Below are 19,886 nucleotides of genomic sequence, written 5' to 3'. Positions count from 1 at the left end.
AAGACTGAGGTTTCATTAAATGTTTCCATTTTAGATGTTTTACTTTCTATACTGTATCAAAACTACATCTACGGGCCAGACACACTACTTGAAAAACTGTAAAATACAGGTAGGTACTTTAGTCTCTCAGAATAATTGAGGTACCCTTGTTGCTTACAATCCTTGAAAGAGGCTGCTGTACTTATCATTTCTTTTTTTCACTTTTTAAAACTATTACAAAAGCTAGACAGAATATTACAAAAAATAAGCATCCCCCAGGAGATATTTAAACAATTTTTATATCCCCCCTTTTTTGCTCTACAAATTTGAGACCCCCCCTAAAATCCTCTGCCCGCCCCCCCTGTAGGACACATAATGAATGCAGCCTTAGACAAAACCGGTTTTAGAAATCGCATATGTAAATTAGTGTGTAGAAAGTAAATGTAAATTAGATTTTTCCGAATCAAGATGAGGCTCACAAAAGAAACGAAGCTTATTGCTTTCCAGTTCAAAATAATACATATTTTCTCTACTTGTGTCAGCTTATTCCGCGCTGGCCTAGTAGACGACAATATTCGCCCTCTGTGCAATTCTGAGAAACAATCGCTTGCTCACACGTTCTATTATGTAGGGAATTGTCACTCTTTTGGGAGCAGTTTACTCAATGGTGGCGCAAAACAGTTCTTGCAAAAAAAAAAAAAATAACTTCATCGGAAAGCACGATTTTATTTGCTGGCACCAAAACACTAGCAACAAACGAGTGCTTAACTACTTTCTTCTGCGACAACAGACTGAGCTTTGATTGCTTTCTTTTCAGACTGAAACGAAACTAGAAGTTCTACGTAAAGTAGGCACAGCAAACAAATCGCTTCATAAATATGTTACTTGGGCACCTATACTGGTGGTTGTTGGCAGTTACTGGGGGTTGCTGGCAATTACTGGTGGTTGTTGGCAGGTAATTGAAAGTTTTGTTGGCAGTAGTTGGTTACTGGCGGTAAGTGGTGGTTTGCCTGGTGCTTGTTGGCGGTTATTGGCGGTTTTGTTGGTTGTTGGCAGTTGTTGTTGGTTATTGGCGGCTGTTGGTGGTTGTTGGCGGTTATTGGTAGTTGTTGGTGACTGTTGGCCATTTTGTGAACTGGTGAACCCACTTTACTGAACTCAGCAATAGGAACACACCCGCATTATCACACAAAGTCAAAACCGAATTTGAGTACCCGTAACAACTTTTGTACTTTAAAATTCTGCTCGCCGATTCGCTTCTTTGTTGCGGCTTCGCCACTCGCGCGCATATTCCCTAATTTACATCGAGGTGTCACTCTTGAAAATGATGTACAAATCTTTAAAACGTCGATTCGCTTTTATTTTATTGTATGTTTACCATAACAGCTTCCCACACCAGACTGAGTATTACGAATTTACGTACCTAAATAAGAAAAACAACCACAACCTCAAGTAGTTACTTTATTGAACAAGAATGAGATTTTCACAAGCTCCAAGGAGTTAGCCTTCAAGAAATGTCCAGATTATTGCCAGAAGACGAAAGGATTGACGATGCTTCCATGGAAAAACTGCTGTTGCTGTCGGCTTTGAGAATACCAGCAAAGGCTAGGATGTAGGCGAGGGCATAGGTGTTACTTGAACAACTGTGTGAAACAAAAGGCACAAATTAATGCTACTGCTATCCAAAGTGGCAACGAAATATTTGCAACCCACCATGACCATTAAATCCTACCAGTTTCTTCATTACGCTTTTTTTTCTACGATTAAAGGATTTGGTGGAGATATATTATTCTGGCAGTTATAAAATAGCAGGTCTTCAGAGTATCACCAAAGCATAACTACTATGTCATGTATAAAACTGTCATGTATCAGAGAAACCTTAAATTGGTTCTTTTAAACTATGGCTATAATAAGCAACCTACTCATGACACCATGAAAAAGAGTAAGCAAGACAAAAAGAGGACAGTAGCACTATTGACAGTATACAGCTTTAGGTTTTCGAAAGAAAGCGTTGAGCCTATTAGTGCGACAAGATAGTGGACTGGGTGTTCATTGAAGTTTTGCATATTGGTGCAGTGAAGTATTTGTTTTTCCTCTTACGAGGCCGCTTTTCTGTACTTTTTCTTTCGCTGAGTTTTGAAAACGGTTCTAATATTGGGTGTGTCTAAAAGTATCTTGTTTCCTCTAGTCTGAAAAAAGAAAATGTATGACATCATGTTTGCATAGCCGTTATATCACATTAACATTCAAAGCGTGTAGCAACACTCTACTTCAAGCTTAAAGCTTTCATCTTGCAACGTTAATTGAAATAGAAAGTTAACAATTCAGGAGCAAGTTACAGATTCCAGGGTAAAATAAAGCTTGATCTTATTGTAGTCCTTTTTTTAAAATCGTGCAACAAGCGATCAGTGTTCTCAAAGCCGCAATCAAGGCCGATTTTTTCGAGATATCTCTACTTAAGATAAGTTAAACAACCGTACAAAAGCAAGATATCAAGGAGTATCACCAGGCAATTCTTTTAAGAGCAGGCAGAATAAATTGAACACTGTGAAAAAACGAATAATTCTGCAGACAAGCAAACTATTTAGCGTACTGGAACATCATCTGCCAGACAGACATGCTTATGCAAATAATATTGAACTTAAGATCTTTTTTAAACCAGATTGAAGCCCTGAGAAATCCAAAGTGTTAACAGCCTTGGAAAACTGCAATGATGACATCAAGGGACGATTCATCGACGCGCAGATGAACCTGAACAGCGGTCTTTCACTTGTTCAACATCAGGCGTATTAGAAAGTTTCTCAATCATGAATTAATGCTTTTGTAATGAGCCGTTTAGACTTCTGCAACAGCCTTCTATATCGCCCACTAGCCACCCAACTGAATAAACTTTAGCGAGTCCAAAACGCAACAGCTAGATGACGCGTTTTTGAGCTCCTTGGTTTATTTCGATGGTGGTTTATTACGTTCAGGGAAAAAAATTTGCTTGATATAAGAAAATTAAATGAACACAGCAATGCAAACTACATGTAACAGTATATTTTTAGATGATAGCGAAATCCAAAACAAAATAATCTTGAATAACAGTCACGATTATCTTAATAAGTTGCTACTCAACAAATCGTTTTAACCAAAATGTCAAGTTATACTGTTCTGCTTGCAAAAAGGAAAACTGAAAAAAACCTCAAATTTTTCAGTAGGTGGAAAGAGATAAACCACCCAAATTTCAACTTTGCAGGCTTCATTGCAACCATTAGTTATTTGGAAAACAATAGTAAAATAATTACAGAACTTAGTATGGGTCCACCATATTGAAATACACTAATATGACACAAGGTTTTACTTTGGAATGCTTTTTAACATAGATAATATTTTTTAGAAAACCTTGTTCAAAGACTAGATCATTCTCAACAAAGACCTACTAACATGTGATAGGAATCGCACCTTTGTTTTCTTAAACGAGTTGAAACAGAAATTCAATATGCAAAGTCCCTGTCGTAGGTGAGCATGCCCCCCCCCGAAAATATTATGCTATTCAAACGCCTTTCTAATGGAATTGACGGCGGGTTTGATTTTTATAAAGCTGTTATTAATCCCCATTACTATTACAGACTGCAGCTGCCGAGCTCGATCAGTCTATATTAAATAGTATTTGCCGCGACAATTGTGTAACGAGATTGACCTCTTTAAATATTCGGGTCAGGCAAGGAGACCGATCGGACGAGCGTTTCTTTGTGTAATTTTGTGGTGGCATAAATGTGAGGTTAGCTCTGTTGTGTTGCAAAATGTGCCACTAAGAACAGTGTAAACGTTTTGCATTTCTCATAAAAATAAATGTTTTCTTTCAGCAAATCCCGGCAGCAAATCGGGCCTTTATAATCCATTCAATAACAGAGAGTAAAACATTTTACACATTATAATAATAATAATAAGAACTTTATTTAAGTGTCTAGTCTTCTAGCTAGCCTTAAGTTTACTAATCGGGGACACTGTTTAAACTAAAATATAATATAAGTACAAAAACGATTCTGGTCTATTTACATTAAATTATGCTACATTTTCCAACACTCTTTGTATTTACATCTAATTCCTACAATTAAGATACTACTTTAAAATACGGAATATCGAACCAATATTTAATACTTATAGGGTGGTTTCGGCTCAAGAGTTGCAAAGGTGACACCCTTTGCATGTGTCTCCTCCGACAAGTCCACTGAGTTCCCTTCCCCTGATGTTCGCCTTGAATCGCTGCAAGGACGTTTCGTTTTTGTCCCTATTGTCTAATTTCGACCACATCAATGGCCCAAGGAAACGAAGGGAATGTTTCCCGTACTTGACAGTTCTTACTCTTGGTACGTAAAAATCTGAGTTCCTTAAGCTATAGCTCGAGGGTGATCTAGGAAAAAGCTCTACTACGTTGCTAGGCAGTAATCTATGTTTCACTTTAAACATGAAAATTGCGATCTCTTGCAATCGTTTCATTTATTGAATAATCGCTCTGTTTGACAAACCTTTTGTTTCAAGCCACGGTTTGAGCTTTCTACGTTGCACAGGTAAGGTTTTCTCTCGAATTCCGAGCCAATCTGGCCATGTTTTGTGAAACAATCGCTAGATATGCCTCCGAAGTGCCCGCCAACAATACATTGCTCTTACAGAGAGCGGTTTGTTTGTCCGAATTTTGTCTGACTCACACTGGGGGTCAAATTCTGTGACGTCATTAGTGCGCTTCGCTAATTGCAACATCATTAAATGTGTTAAGTGATATTTACAAGTGTTTTTGTAGCCTGTTGTGAAATTACTTCCGGTGGAAGAAGTAAACGTTAAACGTTTCTTCTGTTCAGAAGTTAATGCATCGCCATTAGAAAAATAAACAGCAACTGTTTTACTGGAAATGTAGTCGTTAGAAATGGCACGTGTAGCCGTAAGGTAACGAATAACGCGAGGAGAAGCGGCTTTTGGTAATATCCAAACGAAAATTTACTTCTCAATGTGGGGTTAAGATTGCGTGACGAGACAAAAGGTAACTCTGTCGTGCGTAACCTAATCTGCGATCAGGCGTTATTTTTCTCGCTCAACGGAAAAATGAACGCCTGATACATTTACTTGTCGCGTTGTCTGTAAAAAGTCCAGAATCTGGACTTTTTTCTGATTGGTCAGGAAACAAAAGGCAACATTAAACTCTATCCTGATTGGTTAATTGAGTTCGATTATAACTTCCGGTCCAAAAATATCGCGCATAGAGGATTTTATTTGTGTTGAGCGGAATGAAGTAGAGAGCGAGTTTTCTAGCTTTAAGAAAATCTCTTAAAAGTTGTATTAACAAAACACTTAAAGATGAACAAAGGGAGTGTATTCAACGAATAGTTTGTGAAAGAAAAGATGTTTTGGCGGTGCTTTCGATGGGATTCGACAAGAGTGTAATCTCTCCACAGGTAGCCCAAGCTCCTAAAGGAGCCGTCAACATATAGACTACATATGACATTGCGTAATAACATTGTTATAAGGGTTTGTATGGGAATATAACGTTCGTAAAAAATAATTCAAAATAAAGGGAAAATATCTGATAAAATCGACTTACCTATCCTGTTCTATGAAAAAAAAAGAAAGCCTGATCACAGGTTATGCGTAACCTTTATCGGGAACCCTGCATTAAGCCGAGTAGAAATCCTTCTAACTTGAAAGGAACTATTTCGATTAAAGGCAAACGTCAAAGTTTACCATTAGTCCAGTCAATATAAGCCATTTCGTTGTCTAACCCAAAACAAATTGCAACAAAAATAAAACATGCCTTATTCGACTTTGCATATATTGAGGAATAACATACTAAAAGTCACCGTGAATCGGAGTATTTGAACTACAATGAAAGATGAGAAATTTAATTTATGCATAACTAATGTGATTTTTATAAGAGACATTGTAGGGTCCTTATCGACAGAAATAATTAAGCTAGCAAAACCAAACAACGACAAGCCAACAAATCAGTTTACAACAAATGTAGCAGTTATTACTTATCCTATTTATTGCGTGAAATGACATTACTATTCTGCCCTTTTTGGTACCTTAGAGAACGTACTACCAGCGGCCGGATTCTGGCATAGATGCAAGTATAGTAACAATGTTCGCTAATCGGATATTTCATTAAAAAAGCTGAGTTTTCTTCAAAAATTAAAGATACTGAAAACTGATAAAGTATAATTATACCTTTTTGATAAAAGAATAAACGCTGGTCAAAAAAGTTACCGTCTGATAACTAGAATTGCGGCAAACAATTATGGCGAGAATCTTGGATGAAACCCTTAACATAATCTGTCAGAAAACGTAATGCGTGAATTTGCTCCCCCAAAACCCTTTCTGCTTATTGGAAGGTGCCTATAATTCCAAGAATCAACACTGATTGATCTTTGCAAAAGTCCCCAGAGTGACTGAGCCGTCACAGACGCCGGGGACACAACGTTAACCCCGGCGTAGCTATGGGCACGCCTCCATCTCTGCACTTAATTCTTTTACAAAAGGATAAACAAATTCTTTCAGGAGTGAGAGCTCCAATTGATGTTACTTCATGTTTTATTGACGCTTGTTTTAAGCATTTCTTAAACATGATCAAAGGCTCTTCGAGCAACCTCATGGTAATTTGGTAATTCGATGACGTGCCGACCTTCGCACTTTTTTTTCTAAATAAGTGTCCAACAAAGTAATGCAATCTCATTTCTTTTGCGTTCGAATGTTTATTTTTCCACATGAGTTGCGTCATTGATGGTTCCTGCTCTCAGGTGTCGTAGCGCTATTCAGTTTTCACCACAAAAATATTTACCGGTTAGTGTATTACCTTTGAACCCTTTTAGCATTAAGTAAATTCGTTTTGTAAATATCTGTACTTTTCTGTCAGCACGTAAAGCGTTATTTTTGAGCAGCGGATAGAATTTGAGAGAAAGATACGCCCGAGCACTTCGTGTTTCTGCTCGACTCAAAAAGATGAAAAACAGATGACGTGACACGAGGTGATGTGACGCGACACAAAAACGTGCTGTGGATGTGGTGTTAACTACAACACGTCACATGGCGAGCGTTATACTTTTTTAACCGTAACTACATGTAACTCATAGCTGCTATCAGTAATGTCACAATTTCACTTAATTTGCCTTTCAATGTTTTCTTGCGTGAATGGGTCATTGATAGTTTTTCTTCTTCAAATAAGCGTTCAATAATGTGCCTTTGAATGTTTTATTTTTCCATGGGAATTGTGTCATTGATGGTTCGTGCTCTCAGGCTTCGTAGCGTGAATTCTATTTCATCACAAAAATATTTAAGTGTAACCTTTGATCCTTTTAAGCATTAGGTAAATTTGTTTTGTGAATATGTTAACTTTTCTGTCAGCACGTATAGCGTTATTTTGAGCAGCGAATAAAACTTGAGAGAAAGATGCGCGTTTCTGCACGACTCAAAAAGATGAAAAACGGATGACGTGACACGAAGACAATGTCACGCGAAACAAAATCGTGCAGCATGAATGTTGTGTTTACTAAAACGTGTCATATGGTAAGGGTTACTACATCTAGCTTATAGCTTCTAGCAGTAATGTCACAATCTCACTTCATTTGCGTTTGAATGTTTTCTTACGTGAATGGGTCATTGATAGTGTATGCTCTACGGCTTCGTAGAGCGAATTCTATTCTCTTTTATCACCAGAGGATAAGTGTAATTTTTCCTTTTTCGATTTGTTTTGTGAAAGTTCAACCTATGTTTCCTGAAAGAGTCATACCCTGGGAACGAGGCTGTAGGATAATTTGTTTTTGATTGACATGTGCTGAATGGCGTTTTAAAGAACCTTTCTGTCAGCACGTTCACGGTTAAATGCATGAATTAATTGCGGTTTAATATCAGAATGGAGTGAACGAGTGACGGAAACACGTCACTTCAAGTTCGCGAATCATCACTACACCTCATTACCATTCGGTAAAAAGCTAACTTAAGATACAAAAGTCTTCATTGTCTCTTTTTCTACTATAAACAGCCTTCAGCAAGGCCAAAAGGTGTCAACCTTTTGAAATTTCACGGTTAACAACGGTTAACCATCAGTAAACAAAGATCATTCCTGATCCTTTCTAGACTGATGGTTAACCGTGGTTAACCGTGGTTAATCATTCAAATTTACACTTTTTCGTCAATTGTGTGGCCAAGAAACATTCTAGCGAGATAATTTTGACAAAAAGTCATTTATCTCTGGTTTTCTTAGGGAATTTCAGCGACAAATGGGAGTATTTCCTAGCCTCACGATATCGTAGATCTTGTTAAACATTAATCTCAACCACCCAGGAATTTGGTTTTGCGCTCTGGAGAACGTGTACTGCTGCTTTTTCTTAAAATTGGCCGGCTGCTTTGTAACAATGAAACGAACATAATAAATTGGAGTATCACTGCAGAGGCCCCGCTGAACACTTTTAAGTTACAAGAAAATGAATAATACAACCCTAGATAGTCATGCGCTAAGAACCATGGACAGGATCTGCATGTTTTGTCTTTATTTTCTCAATTGAAGACAATATTTTTAACTTCAAATAATCAAAACTACTCTAACGCCACACATTTAGCATGCTTTCTAGAAATAATCCTGTTAGAGCTAAGATAGGTAACGGGTATCCTTTCTTTTCACTCAAATAGACCTCAGACAATCTTTGACAAAAGTAGTTGACACATTGACTTCGCTCTGCGGTTTTTATGACAAATTTACCACTAGTTTTTAAATTTCATGACTGTCTGCTAAAATAGCCCCCTCCCCCCCATCCAATGTTGTAAAATGGTACCGCTTTCAAACACCGACGGCCACCAACTTGGAGATTAGGAATGATATCGAGGCTATGACATAGCATTAGACAAGGCTGGTTTTGCAATGGCCCAGATCTGACATTGGTGCAAGAGTAGTACGTATATACCTGAAGCCTGAATATTATGCCTACAAAAACACTAAGGGATGGGTCACCTTTCACAAGTTCCTGAGGGTGAAAAAATAGAAAAAGTGGCACGCCAAGACAAAACAAGTGGGTAAATGTGGTAAATGACTGAAGCCCGGCTTTCTATGTTCCGATCATAAAATGACTACCAGCAAAATCTTCAGGAACATGAATTTTTTAATTTGCAGTTTGCATCCTTATGATCAGTAGTGTGTGGTATTCCGAGTTTGTAACAATTATTTTTAAGTGGATATGCTAAATTTGTTTCTGAAATCAGGCGTGAATTTTCTGACTGTAAACGGCGATGTAATTATTAGCTATTTCTTCATGAAAACAAGCCGCAGCACACACAATCAGCCAGTCTTTTATTTTGTCTCTGGAATATAGAAGCTAAATCTTAAGGTCTCAGCACACGTGGAGACAAGACGCAGGGGCATGTCGCAACACATCTCTAGGCAGCCACCAGTTCGACAGCTGTCATGTGAAGGCATTACAGATCATAAACGCCGACGTAGTTGAGGACAAACATTGCTCTAAAAGTAAAAAGCCTCAAAAATAACTTAGCAAAAAGGTTTTGCGAACGATGAGGAAAGTTAAAAATAAATATGCAAGCAAATTTCACAAGGATGGCTAAGATATAACTCAATGACAACAGAAGATGATTCTCCTTACGACAATTGAAAGTTAACATTTTAAAGATCTTTCAAACTATCATGCACTGTCACACACATGACATAACTGTGACTTAGTCCCTTTAATTTTTTTGACTTAGTCCCTTTAAATTTTCCACTCCCGCTATCATAATTTTTTCAGTGACATAGTATTTATTACTTACACTTTGTCAAGGTCCTGTTGTTGTCTTGTCACACTTTTTTGTAAACTACGCAACATAACCAAAAGCCTACTGGCAAGCAGTTTCAGCTTTTGCCCATGTACAGTTAATAGTTGATGGCACCACAAAAGGTAAAAATGAAGATGTCGTGACTTCTCCAACTGTAAAACAATGAACTGCAACAGTCTTTCTGTATAGGGCTCCCTCAGGGACTGTACAACCAAGGGAACTAATAGTTCAAAAGAAACATACAAAGTTAATAATATATGGTTGTATTGTTAAATACTAAATGTCAATTTTTGCAAACCAAATTTGCTACAAAAATATACATTACTCTGTCTTGTTTTGTCAACACTCAATGAGAACCCAGTTTGTTTGATAAATGTGTACTTTTTTGCGGGAAACTCAAAACCTTTCAGATATGAAGGTTACAGAGGTAGACGATTATGGTGTTTTGAGTAGCACTACAAGTGTTCTAATACTTCAAAATCCAAAGCTAGTACGTTTTATTTTCCAGAAAGTGTGAAACTCAGAAAGCAATCCGTTACCAATATCCTCGGCAGTAAATTAGCTTCCATGTGCACATGTTTTTTGACGCGTATAAAATTAAGCTTCTGAGGTTGCATTTATGTTGAGTTTACAAAAGTAAATTTCGAGCACCAAATTATATATATACCAGCCAAATAAAATTTACGTCTTTGTAGCCAAAATATGAACCAAAAACAGGTAATAAAAGGCAAAACTCTCTGCATCCGTGAGGAAAATTTGTAAACGTTCTGTATTCATTATTTAATGCTGAGTTTTCCATCAGCTGAAAACGACAAGAACTAACAGCTATGGTACTATTAGATACGAGCAAAGCCTTCGACAGCATCAGTCATGAAAACCTAATATCAGAGTTGCTGGACGTTGGTTCCTCTTACCATTGTCTACAATGGTTCTGTAGCTACCTAAGCAACAGGCAACAAGTTGTACGTATAAATTCTACTTCATCCGAGCCCCTGACTGTGACCAGCGGTGTACTGCAAGGAAGTATTCTGGGCCCACTTCGTTTCAGCATCTATGTAAATGACCTTCCCGCTGTTCCGCAAAAATGCAGTTCACAGTACTACATAGACGATACAAAACTCCTGGTCTCCTTTAAGATCGAAGATAAACTAAATGCAATAACTGATATGAACAAGGATTTACTTAACGTGCGCAACTGGTGTTTTAATAACTACCTACTGTTGAACCCGGATAAGACTAAACTCATGGTATTCGGTAGCAAACAAATGCTTCCCAAACTACGAGGTTTCACGTTATCATTGCTTGGAAAGGAACTTGTACCAGTCCAGGCAGACTGACACTGGATCCCCACTTAACTTTCAATGATCACATGTTTAACACTGTTTCCTCCTACATGTCTCGCCTTGGACAAATTAATAGAGTTAAACATGCATTTGATAGAAGAACTCTTATAACAGTTATTAATGCCCTAGTTTAGTAAACTGTTTTATTGCTCAAACGTGTGGGCAACATTGACAAACTACAATCTGTACAGAACTTCGCATATGTAGAATTGTAAGTGGCGCACGGAAATTCGATCACGTCACGCCCATACTTAAAGAATTAGAATGGCTGCCAGTTTTAAGCCAGCTTTACTACCGAAGTGCCACTTAAGCCTTCAAGTGCATGACAGGCTGTACTTCCGACTATTTGACTTCTATTTTTATCAAACGTGCAGATATAAGCATGTGTACCACTAGGAGCTCTCAACAATTATTATTCCTCTATTCAGAACTGCCACTGGCCAAAGAACATTTTACTATAGGACAACTACCATCTAGAACTCATTGGATCTTACTTTAAATCTTAGTAGAACTATTTCAATTTTTATAAAAAGCATTGAAACATAAATTAATTGTAGAATGTGTAATGCCCTGAGCTTTCCAATTTGCATTGAGAAATATCCTTCTTTAAGCTTTAAGTTTTTCCACTGTTGACTCCCGAGTACGAATAAAACAATGAATGAAAGTTTAGCTTTAAGTCCAAACAATGAATTACTTCTCGTTCTTTCCCGCAAAGATTTTAAAGTACCTATGAAATGAAATTTTTGACTCCGTTTTTATTCCTGGAAAAGGTAGCTTATGATCCACTGATTCAATTTTAACAGCAGTCCAGGGCCAATATGAGATAGAAAGAGCTAACTCAACAGTAATACCCAGCAGATACATTGACTGAAAAAGTTGAAACTTACTGTCACAAGGTTGAACTGCCTCCATAACTTGACAAACCAGTTCTTGCTCATTTATTCTGAGGCTCAACACCAGTGCTTTAGTGTGTTCCTTGTTACTGCTAACTTGCCAGATCTTGTCAGGGGTGATATCACAGTCCAGTTGAAATGGATCAAATACAATATCATATTCCAGAGAATATACTAATAGCCCTTCAGTACTAGCTGCTGCCCATGACTGACCTACATTTGTGTAAAAAGAATGAAATAAAAGTTGAGTTGACTTAATAAATAGCACAGCTAGGGTTAGGTGTATTTGTATGCAGGTGTTTTGAAGACTATGGTATATCCTCCTCTAAGAGGAAAAAGAGTATTATCCAATCGTTAACCCTAAAGACAATATAGATCCATGGGGCATACCTGTGGGTTAACAAGATAAATAAAACTGCTGGAGCGATCTGTAGTCATAGCTTAAAATATAAAAATGTGTTTAAAACAGATCTAAAAATATAAAACGATACTCTAAATTTTCAATCGCCTTCTGCGGTCTTCTTCAGAGAATGATGGATTTTGTATTCAAGGGAACCCAATACCACCAGGTAGGAGAGGAGAGGAGGAGAGGAGAGCCTGGTGAGAGCCACACGATGTAGACGTGCTTCTCATGGCTCCGTTTCTCGGGTCAATATTTTAAACCAAAACGCCTATGGAACAACTTCTTTCGTCTGTAAAGAGAAAAATTAGACTTTCGGACTCTTCAAGTAGCTCACAAGAAACTTCGCCAGCCGAAAAACGACTAAAAGACATCTCTCGTGTCTGCGCGGACGAAGACGAAGTAATGGCCGCCGAAGGACTCGCAGGCAAAATAGACCTAATATTGTCTAAACTGGAGAAACTAGACACACTGGAAACGAAATTAGAGGAAGTATTCTCTACGATAAATAGCCTGAAAGCCTCTGTCAGGAGTTTAGAGAAAGAAATTTCCGCGGTTAAAGAGAAGCAACGAAGCTCGGATAAGAAGATCAAAGATTTAAAAGAGAATGCCGAGTTTGTTAGCGGACAAGTTGAAGACCTAAACAGTACCGCACAGGAGGAAAAAGAAACGCGTTGCAAAGAAATCAAAGAGGTTCGTAAAGAGCTGTTATATCTTGAGACTTACAGTAGAAGAGAGAACCTTAAGTTCGATGGAATTCCAGAGCACCTTGTAGAAAACGAGCAAGGAAGAAGAATGGAAGACACAAAAGGCCAGTTAGTTGATTTTCTGGAAAACGTACTCGAAGTTGAAAATGCCAATGACATCGAATTTCAACGCGTTCACAGATTGGGGAAACAGCCGAGAAGTAACAGCAGTGGAAGAACGATAATTGCAAGATTCCTGCGATACTCAGATCGGGAGGAAGTTCTAAGATGTGGGTATAAATATTTATTGAAAGACACAGACTACAAAATTTATGAAGATATCCCCAAGGAACTCTACGACCTTCGCAAAATTCAAGTGAAGAAATTGAAAGAGGCAAGAAAGGAAGGAAGGAAAGCGTTTTTCAGTAAGTCTGAACCAAATAAACTCTTTATTGACGGAAAATATGTTAAAATGTAAGCTTAATTAATATTATTTTGCGGACATTACAAAATTCTTGTTAACCGGGCAGAGACTGGGCCGAGCCCGGTTCATAAATCGCCCGGAATTTTTTCGTCGTAGTAGTCTTGTCGGTAAATCGTTCCAGACCCGCTTGGCCGCTTCCTTGGCCAGGATTCAAATCACGCACTTTTGATATTTATTCGGCAGGAGCTATTAAACCCGGCTATTAAATCACTCTTCTATCTCTTTTAAGTTTTATCTAAAACCCAGATTTCTGTTTAGCGTGAAATATATATATTTTTGTGTTATTCAAGCGTTTGGATTGCGAAACCGGTGATTGTTTTGACAGCTCCAAACCGCTATTTCAGTCACGCAATGTTTTTGCAGCAAGCTTTACGCATAACTGCTCTTTTATAAAACGGCTGGTAGCCAGAGCATTTTTGAGCCGGAATACTTTGAAGATGCTTTTCATTTAATAGGAAGAATTATGTCCATTTTCATCCGTGCACAGTTGAGCTGGCAAAGTCGCGTATCAGAGACGATTGAATGTTTGCACAGCAAAATAATCTTATTTTTTTTCTTGATGTAAAACACTTCCCAAGACTTCAGTAAACAAAATTGTAATGTATAGTATTTCTACGAACTATGATGGTATTTGTGAAGGGATCCGTAAAGCCAGCAAGTAAAACAAATGGTCTGCAAAATGAAAATGAAATCTTGGCGCGGGTAATTTAATACATGTAATTAAATTCTACCACGGCATGCAAAATTTCAAGTTTTTGAAATTTTCTAAATCTTTTTGCCTTTTAAAATGTTTCTTGACCCCATCTTGAATAAAAATTCATCTAAAACTTTTTTCATGTTTCTTTTTTATTTTTTCACATTTGTATTAGTTGCCTTTTTAGGCTTTTGAAACGAACACGGCATCTATTTATAGATTGAGGCACCATGTGATGTTTACATATTTGCGTCATTTGTCGTAGTAGTTCACTCGGCCGCTTTCTTGGCCAGGATTCAGATCCCGCACTTTTGATATTTACTCAGCAGGAGCAATTAAAATTTTATCTAATACCCCGATTTCTGTTAAACGTGAAAGATATATTTTTGTGTTTTTATTCAAGCGTTCGACTCAAGCGAGTTCTGGAGTCCGAAACCGGTGATTGTTTCGACAGGTCGCTGAGGTCGAAGCTTTTTTACATCAGTCACGCAATGTTTTTGCAGCAAGCTCCTGCATTTAAAAACGGCTCCAGACTCTACTTTGAAGATGCTTTTCATCTAGCAAGAATTGTGTCCATTTTGACTATTTCCATCCGTGTGCAGTTGGGCCGACTAAGTCCGTGTGTCACAGACGAATTGAATGTTTACACAACAAAAGAACCTTATTTTGTTCATGATGTAAAAACTTTACTTGCACACTTTTCAAGAACTCAGAAAACAAAATGGAAATGCAAAGTAATAATATAATAATTTCTACAAACTAGAATGGAATGTAAATCCTTAAAGCCATCCTGTGAAACTGAATAGACGGCAAAAATGAAAACTTGCCCTTTGGCGCGTATAATAAATTAAATTTTATCACGGCATGCTATTTTCACGGCTTTTAAGGATTCAAAATTTTTAATGCAACTCAAATGTTTCTTCGCCTCATCTTGAATATTTTTTTCACATTTAGTTGAGATTTTTAGCAGCATCTGTTATCTAATACGTGTGGTCTAATGCATGCCCTTTTTTAGTCTTTTTATTTCTTTTGTAATTTTGCTTAGAAATTTTTCTGTTATTCTTGATATTTGACTCGTTTTATTCGTTTTTTTTATTATTTATGTGACTCGTTTTATTCGAGCAGGAGCCAATACTATAATTTTCTGGTTACTCCACTCTTTTTAGCGAGGAATATAAAATATATATTTTTTGTTTCTCATTCAAGGGTTTTGCGTTTGAGTTTCAGTCGGAACCGAACGGCGATGGAGAAATGACCTGCAATGAATCATGCAATCAAGAACTTGCGTTTGCGTGACTGCTTCCCAAAATTGATGTGAAGAGCTTAAAAATTGACGTGAAGAGCTTAAAAATGTTTAAAAACGCGTCTTAGTTTTTAACGAAATCTTTCTAATTGTTTCTTTGTTTTGGTCGGAGATCACTTGTACTGCCATTTAACTGGTTTGAGTTCATTTATTCAAGATTGCACACAAAACGTTTTCAACACCTAGGTTATTCAGTATTCGGAAGAAAAATAAAAATTTGAAAGCCTAAGCAGGATTTTGTCCAAGCATGGACAAGCAATCCACAGACTTGCATGTTACTCAATATAAATTAAATGGTATTTTAAAAGTTTTTGCTGTACTTGTCTAATCAGGTAGTTAAACATTAACTGCCCGGTTTTAAGCATTAAGCTTTAGGCGTCTTGTTTTGAGTCTTAGCTGGGTTTTTTTGCCACTTTGAATACTAATTATTTAAATCTAGGTGTTAGCACTCGTCAAACGAATGTGAACGAACCAATTAGCTTTTGTATACCATCACAAAAGGCTAGGCCTGGAGCGTTGATTGCTCAACAGTTAGTTTCTGGAGCGTGAGGTAAGGGTCAATCACGGAGCTTTGGTATGCACTTTTGTGATGGTTTGGTGGGCAGTCGTGTGATAAACCCCTAATGCGCTAATGTGTAAACTTTTAATCACCAATTAATTAATTAATATCAATTAATTAATTATTCCTTGTGGAGGGGGTGGGGGTGGGGAGCACCTGACCGTACCCCTAGGTAGAACCTGGAGCACATCTACGTTACTTTCATATGAAGATCTCAAACGTATATATTTGTTTCAGAAAACCCTTACACCAAATGCATGCGCAGATTAGTCTACGTTGTTTTCTGGAACTATCATGAACATCGCTTGTATTGCGTGTTTGCGGTAGGCTTCCTGCAGACTTCTTGGCGCCAAGTAAAAACCGCAAATTAATTAAATTAGATTTTGACACTTTCACAGCGCTTTCGTAATTAGGTATGCAAAAACTTGCACCGGGATTTTCGGCATGAACACCTGATAACCAGGAAACAAATATCCTAGCTGTACTGCGTTTTAAAAAACCTGTCGAAAAATATGTTTTTTGATTAGATTTGTTTCTTTAGTTTTTGAGAATCGTCTTTCGTGCAGTCTAAACCGTAACTTAATTAAATTAAACAAATGTCATCGATGCCGCCGTAAAACAAACAAAAAACAAAAGTTTCATGTTATCGCATTTTCAAGGAAGACAAAAGTATTTTGTTACAAACGAACAAAAGTGTCGTGTTACGTTTGCAAAGATTAGCGTAAGGAACACCTGGGAAAGAAGACAAGTAGCCTGTGAACAGTTTTTCCGAAAGTAAAATAAAGCAAATAAACACGAACATGGCCAGGACCCCGAAAATGACGATTTGGTACCAAAAAGAGGGACAAAGAGTGACCTATATTTTTAAAAACTATAAATCCCCTGCTTTAATTTTATGTATGATAACCGTGTCAAATGAGTAGCTTTACGGGTTTAATCACGTGATAAAGTGACGTCACTCGGCTTTCTTCAATGTTGAATAAACGTACGTTTAGTGTTAAAACATAAGTTTTAAAACCTTTTACTCATGTTTTTGGGGTACGTTTTGACGATTACATGGTACTACTGTCTTAAAAATGATTTTCAAGACTTTATGTAACAATATTAAGCGAACGCTGCTTATTGGTTGCCATGGCAACACAGAAACGTTGCCTTTTCAAGCAGAAAGTCAATGTAAACTACAAAAATAATGATGAATTGTTTCCAAAATACTGTAAACTGATAGTTCTAGATGACAACTGGGCACTAACTAGATTCACTTTTTCTATAGCTACTTGTGACACTGCTTTACATAACATTACCTTTTTTGGCGGCCATCTTGGATCCGCCATCTTGGATCTTCACAATGACCATTTGTTATTTATGTATTTCGGTAGACATTTGGCATGTCATTGTATTTAAATGTGGCAATGACTGTATTGTTCTGTGGTCAATAAATACACGCACTTTTGCATTTATCATGTCAACAGCTAAGTAAAATATGATGGAAAGAATTGGGGGGCTTATATTCTAGTCCTCGTCACTGTCATCATCATCAGCATCGACCTTTACTGCGACAGCTTCTTCTTCTCGCCTGTTCTCACACTCGGGGAGCCTGCACATGTCTGTGCATTTCAAACCATTTGCAAGGCAGCTGCACTTCGGGAGCTTACAAGATCTGGTGCATGAACAAGAGAGAAGCTTTAAAACTGCTTCAGGAGCTGGTTGACCACTCATCCAGTCAATCCCTAACTTGTTCTCATCCTGAATCCAGCCATGTCTCAATGGACTCGGAATCTCAGGTCGGTTTTCAAGACTTCGTCTCCAGATTGCTGTCTGATAGTTTGCTCGGCACGCATGCTTATAGAGGCAATCAGCACAATGTGGAAGATGGTCGGACTCGATGTTGCCTCGCTTTGAACAGAACAGTCTATATCTGAGCTCGTTGATGCTGCTTGTTCCTAGGGCGGGAACTGTACACACGACAAGTGAAATCCTGAAGCTTCTGAAATAGATCATCAGAGAGTTCCCATTCCACTCCTAAGAGGTCAAACATTTCCTGAAAGGATCTCTCCTCTTTGACGATTCGAAGTGCACCAATTTTGCCCCGCCCAGCAAAAGCACTGACTGTGTCACAACCAGTGTAAGCGTGCAAGCCAAGGAGACTGCTGCACAGATGCTGTCCTATGGATTGCACTATACTCGTGATACTGATGTATTTAACTCTTGTTTGTGTTCCACACTTGAAAAATATTGACGAGGGGATTAAGTGCTTGAATGACACACAAAGTAAAAAGACATCTGTATCTTCTGATACCACGATCACTGTGCTGTAACCCGATCTAGCTGCATGGGAGAGATGGAGAAGAATCCTTGTATCAGCTTCTTCTTGTGTTGAGTTAAGGTCTTCAACAGAAAAGGTATCATCTGATGAGATCTGGTGGCACTCTTCTTCAAAGGCTACAAAAAGGATCTTGTCTTTCAGCTTTCTTCTATACTTGTCTTGTTTCCATTCTTTGGTCACAAACTTTGTTAAGGCGGTCTTATTTTGTGGATTCAGAAGGAACTTTCTCCACTGCTGCACTTTATGGTCCAGTTGGAGATTTTTAAATTCATTTCCATATTCCGCACCTCTCTGCTCTCTTTCTGCATTCTTAATTGAGCTCTCTCTATACACATCAAATATAACATCAATTCTTTTGGAGGATGCTGCTTCATGTAGAACCATTCCAAACAAGGAGTCAGCAACATCTGAAAACTTCTTATGGTCACCTTTCAATCTTTGCACTAACGCCATACCATCAATGACGGATGCAGAAGGCTGGGGAATGTCCTCTGCAGCAGGCACATTCTTTTGAAGCTCTTTTGCTAGTGCTGCCTTGCTTGTTTTACGCAGTGACCCATCTACTGCGGATAGCGCCCAAGGAAGAGGTCCCAGCGGATGACAGAGGACATCTCTCATGTGAAGCTGTCTGTTTTCAGCTATTATGACCATTTGACCGAAAAGTGCTCTATCAGCTTTCAGAATGACCTCACATGCTGTTTTGCTCTTGACCTTTACCTTCTTGTTAAGTTCAGAGAACGTTTTCAGGTTTGATTTCTTCAAAGAGTCGTGAAATTTGACCTCAGGAGGATTCGCCTCTAGTCGCTGTGCACGAAATTCTTTGTATGCCCTTTCCCCGAGAGATTTGGCGTTCAGCAGATCTTCTTCAATTTTTTGTGTGGCAACCTCTCCGGTTGACAAACATACCAAATCTTGCTGCTCAGAGCTGAATGGATTTATCCAGTTGCTTTCTAGTAAAGTGGTCAGTGACTTCACATCAGCCTGGTCTCGTGCAATTCTTGATTTCTGTAGATCCGTGTGCTCATAGTTCGTTTTGCCTAGATCAAGCATGTCTCTCAGCTGCTTCAAAAAAATACTTCGATATTCAGACACTATATAGTACTTGCTCACAGCTCCTGGTTTCAGGCTGAAACCTTTTGTGCCGCCTGCTGTTTGTGTGTCTTTATTGACAGTCTCTTCACAAGTTTGATCAACTGGAACCCTTCCAAAGGGGTTTTGGTCACCGATCTGCACCGAAAATCCACCAGAACTCAGAAATTCGTAGGCCTCTGGATGGGTCTCCTCAAGGTGGGTCATCTCAGACAAGTATGCAAGTAAATAGCGGGCATAATTTATGTTGTCATACGCAAAACACCATGGTATCATTTGTTCGATGGCAGATAAGTGTAGCTCCCAATTGCCTTCTCTTGATGCTCTCACCATATTCAGCAAAA

The 19,886-nt window shown here is 38.2% G+C and overlaps 1 protein-coding gene across 4 annotated transcripts in view; it reads right to left on the bottom strand.

Annotated features, from left to right (window-relative positions):
- Positions 1-1,427: 1,427 nt before the first annotated feature.
- The window catches only part of LOC144653121 (periodic tryptophan protein 2 homolog), a 101,300-nt gene continuing 82,841 nt past the window's right edge, over positions 1,428-19,886 (bottom strand). For 3 of the 4 annotated variants that reach the window (XM_078513033.1, XM_078513035.1, XM_078513036.1), the window contains 3 exons: positions 11,999-12,217; positions 9,763-9,988; positions 1,428-1,622 (listed from right to left, as the gene is read on the bottom strand). In XM_078513033.1, coding sequence (XP_078369159.1) covers positions 1,487-1,622; positions 9,763-9,988; positions 11,999-12,217 — 581 coding nt within the window. In that variant the 3' untranslated portion in view covers positions 1,428-1,486. The remainder of the gene's footprint in view (positions 1,623-9,762; positions 9,989-11,998; positions 12,218-19,886) is intronic. The other variant, XM_078513034.1, reaches the window with a different exon arrangement.

The sequence above is a fragment of the Oculina patagonica genome, chromosome 5, assembly GCF_052425735.1.
Source record: "Oculina patagonica isolate OP01 chromosome 5, crgOcupat, whole genome shotgun sequence".
Classification (NCBI taxonomy): Eukaryota; Metazoa; Cnidaria; class Anthozoa; order Scleractinia; family Oculinidae; genus Oculina; species Oculina patagonica.
Note: the sequence above shows the minus strand (reverse complement) of the source record. Positions and strands in the feature narration are given on the sequence as shown.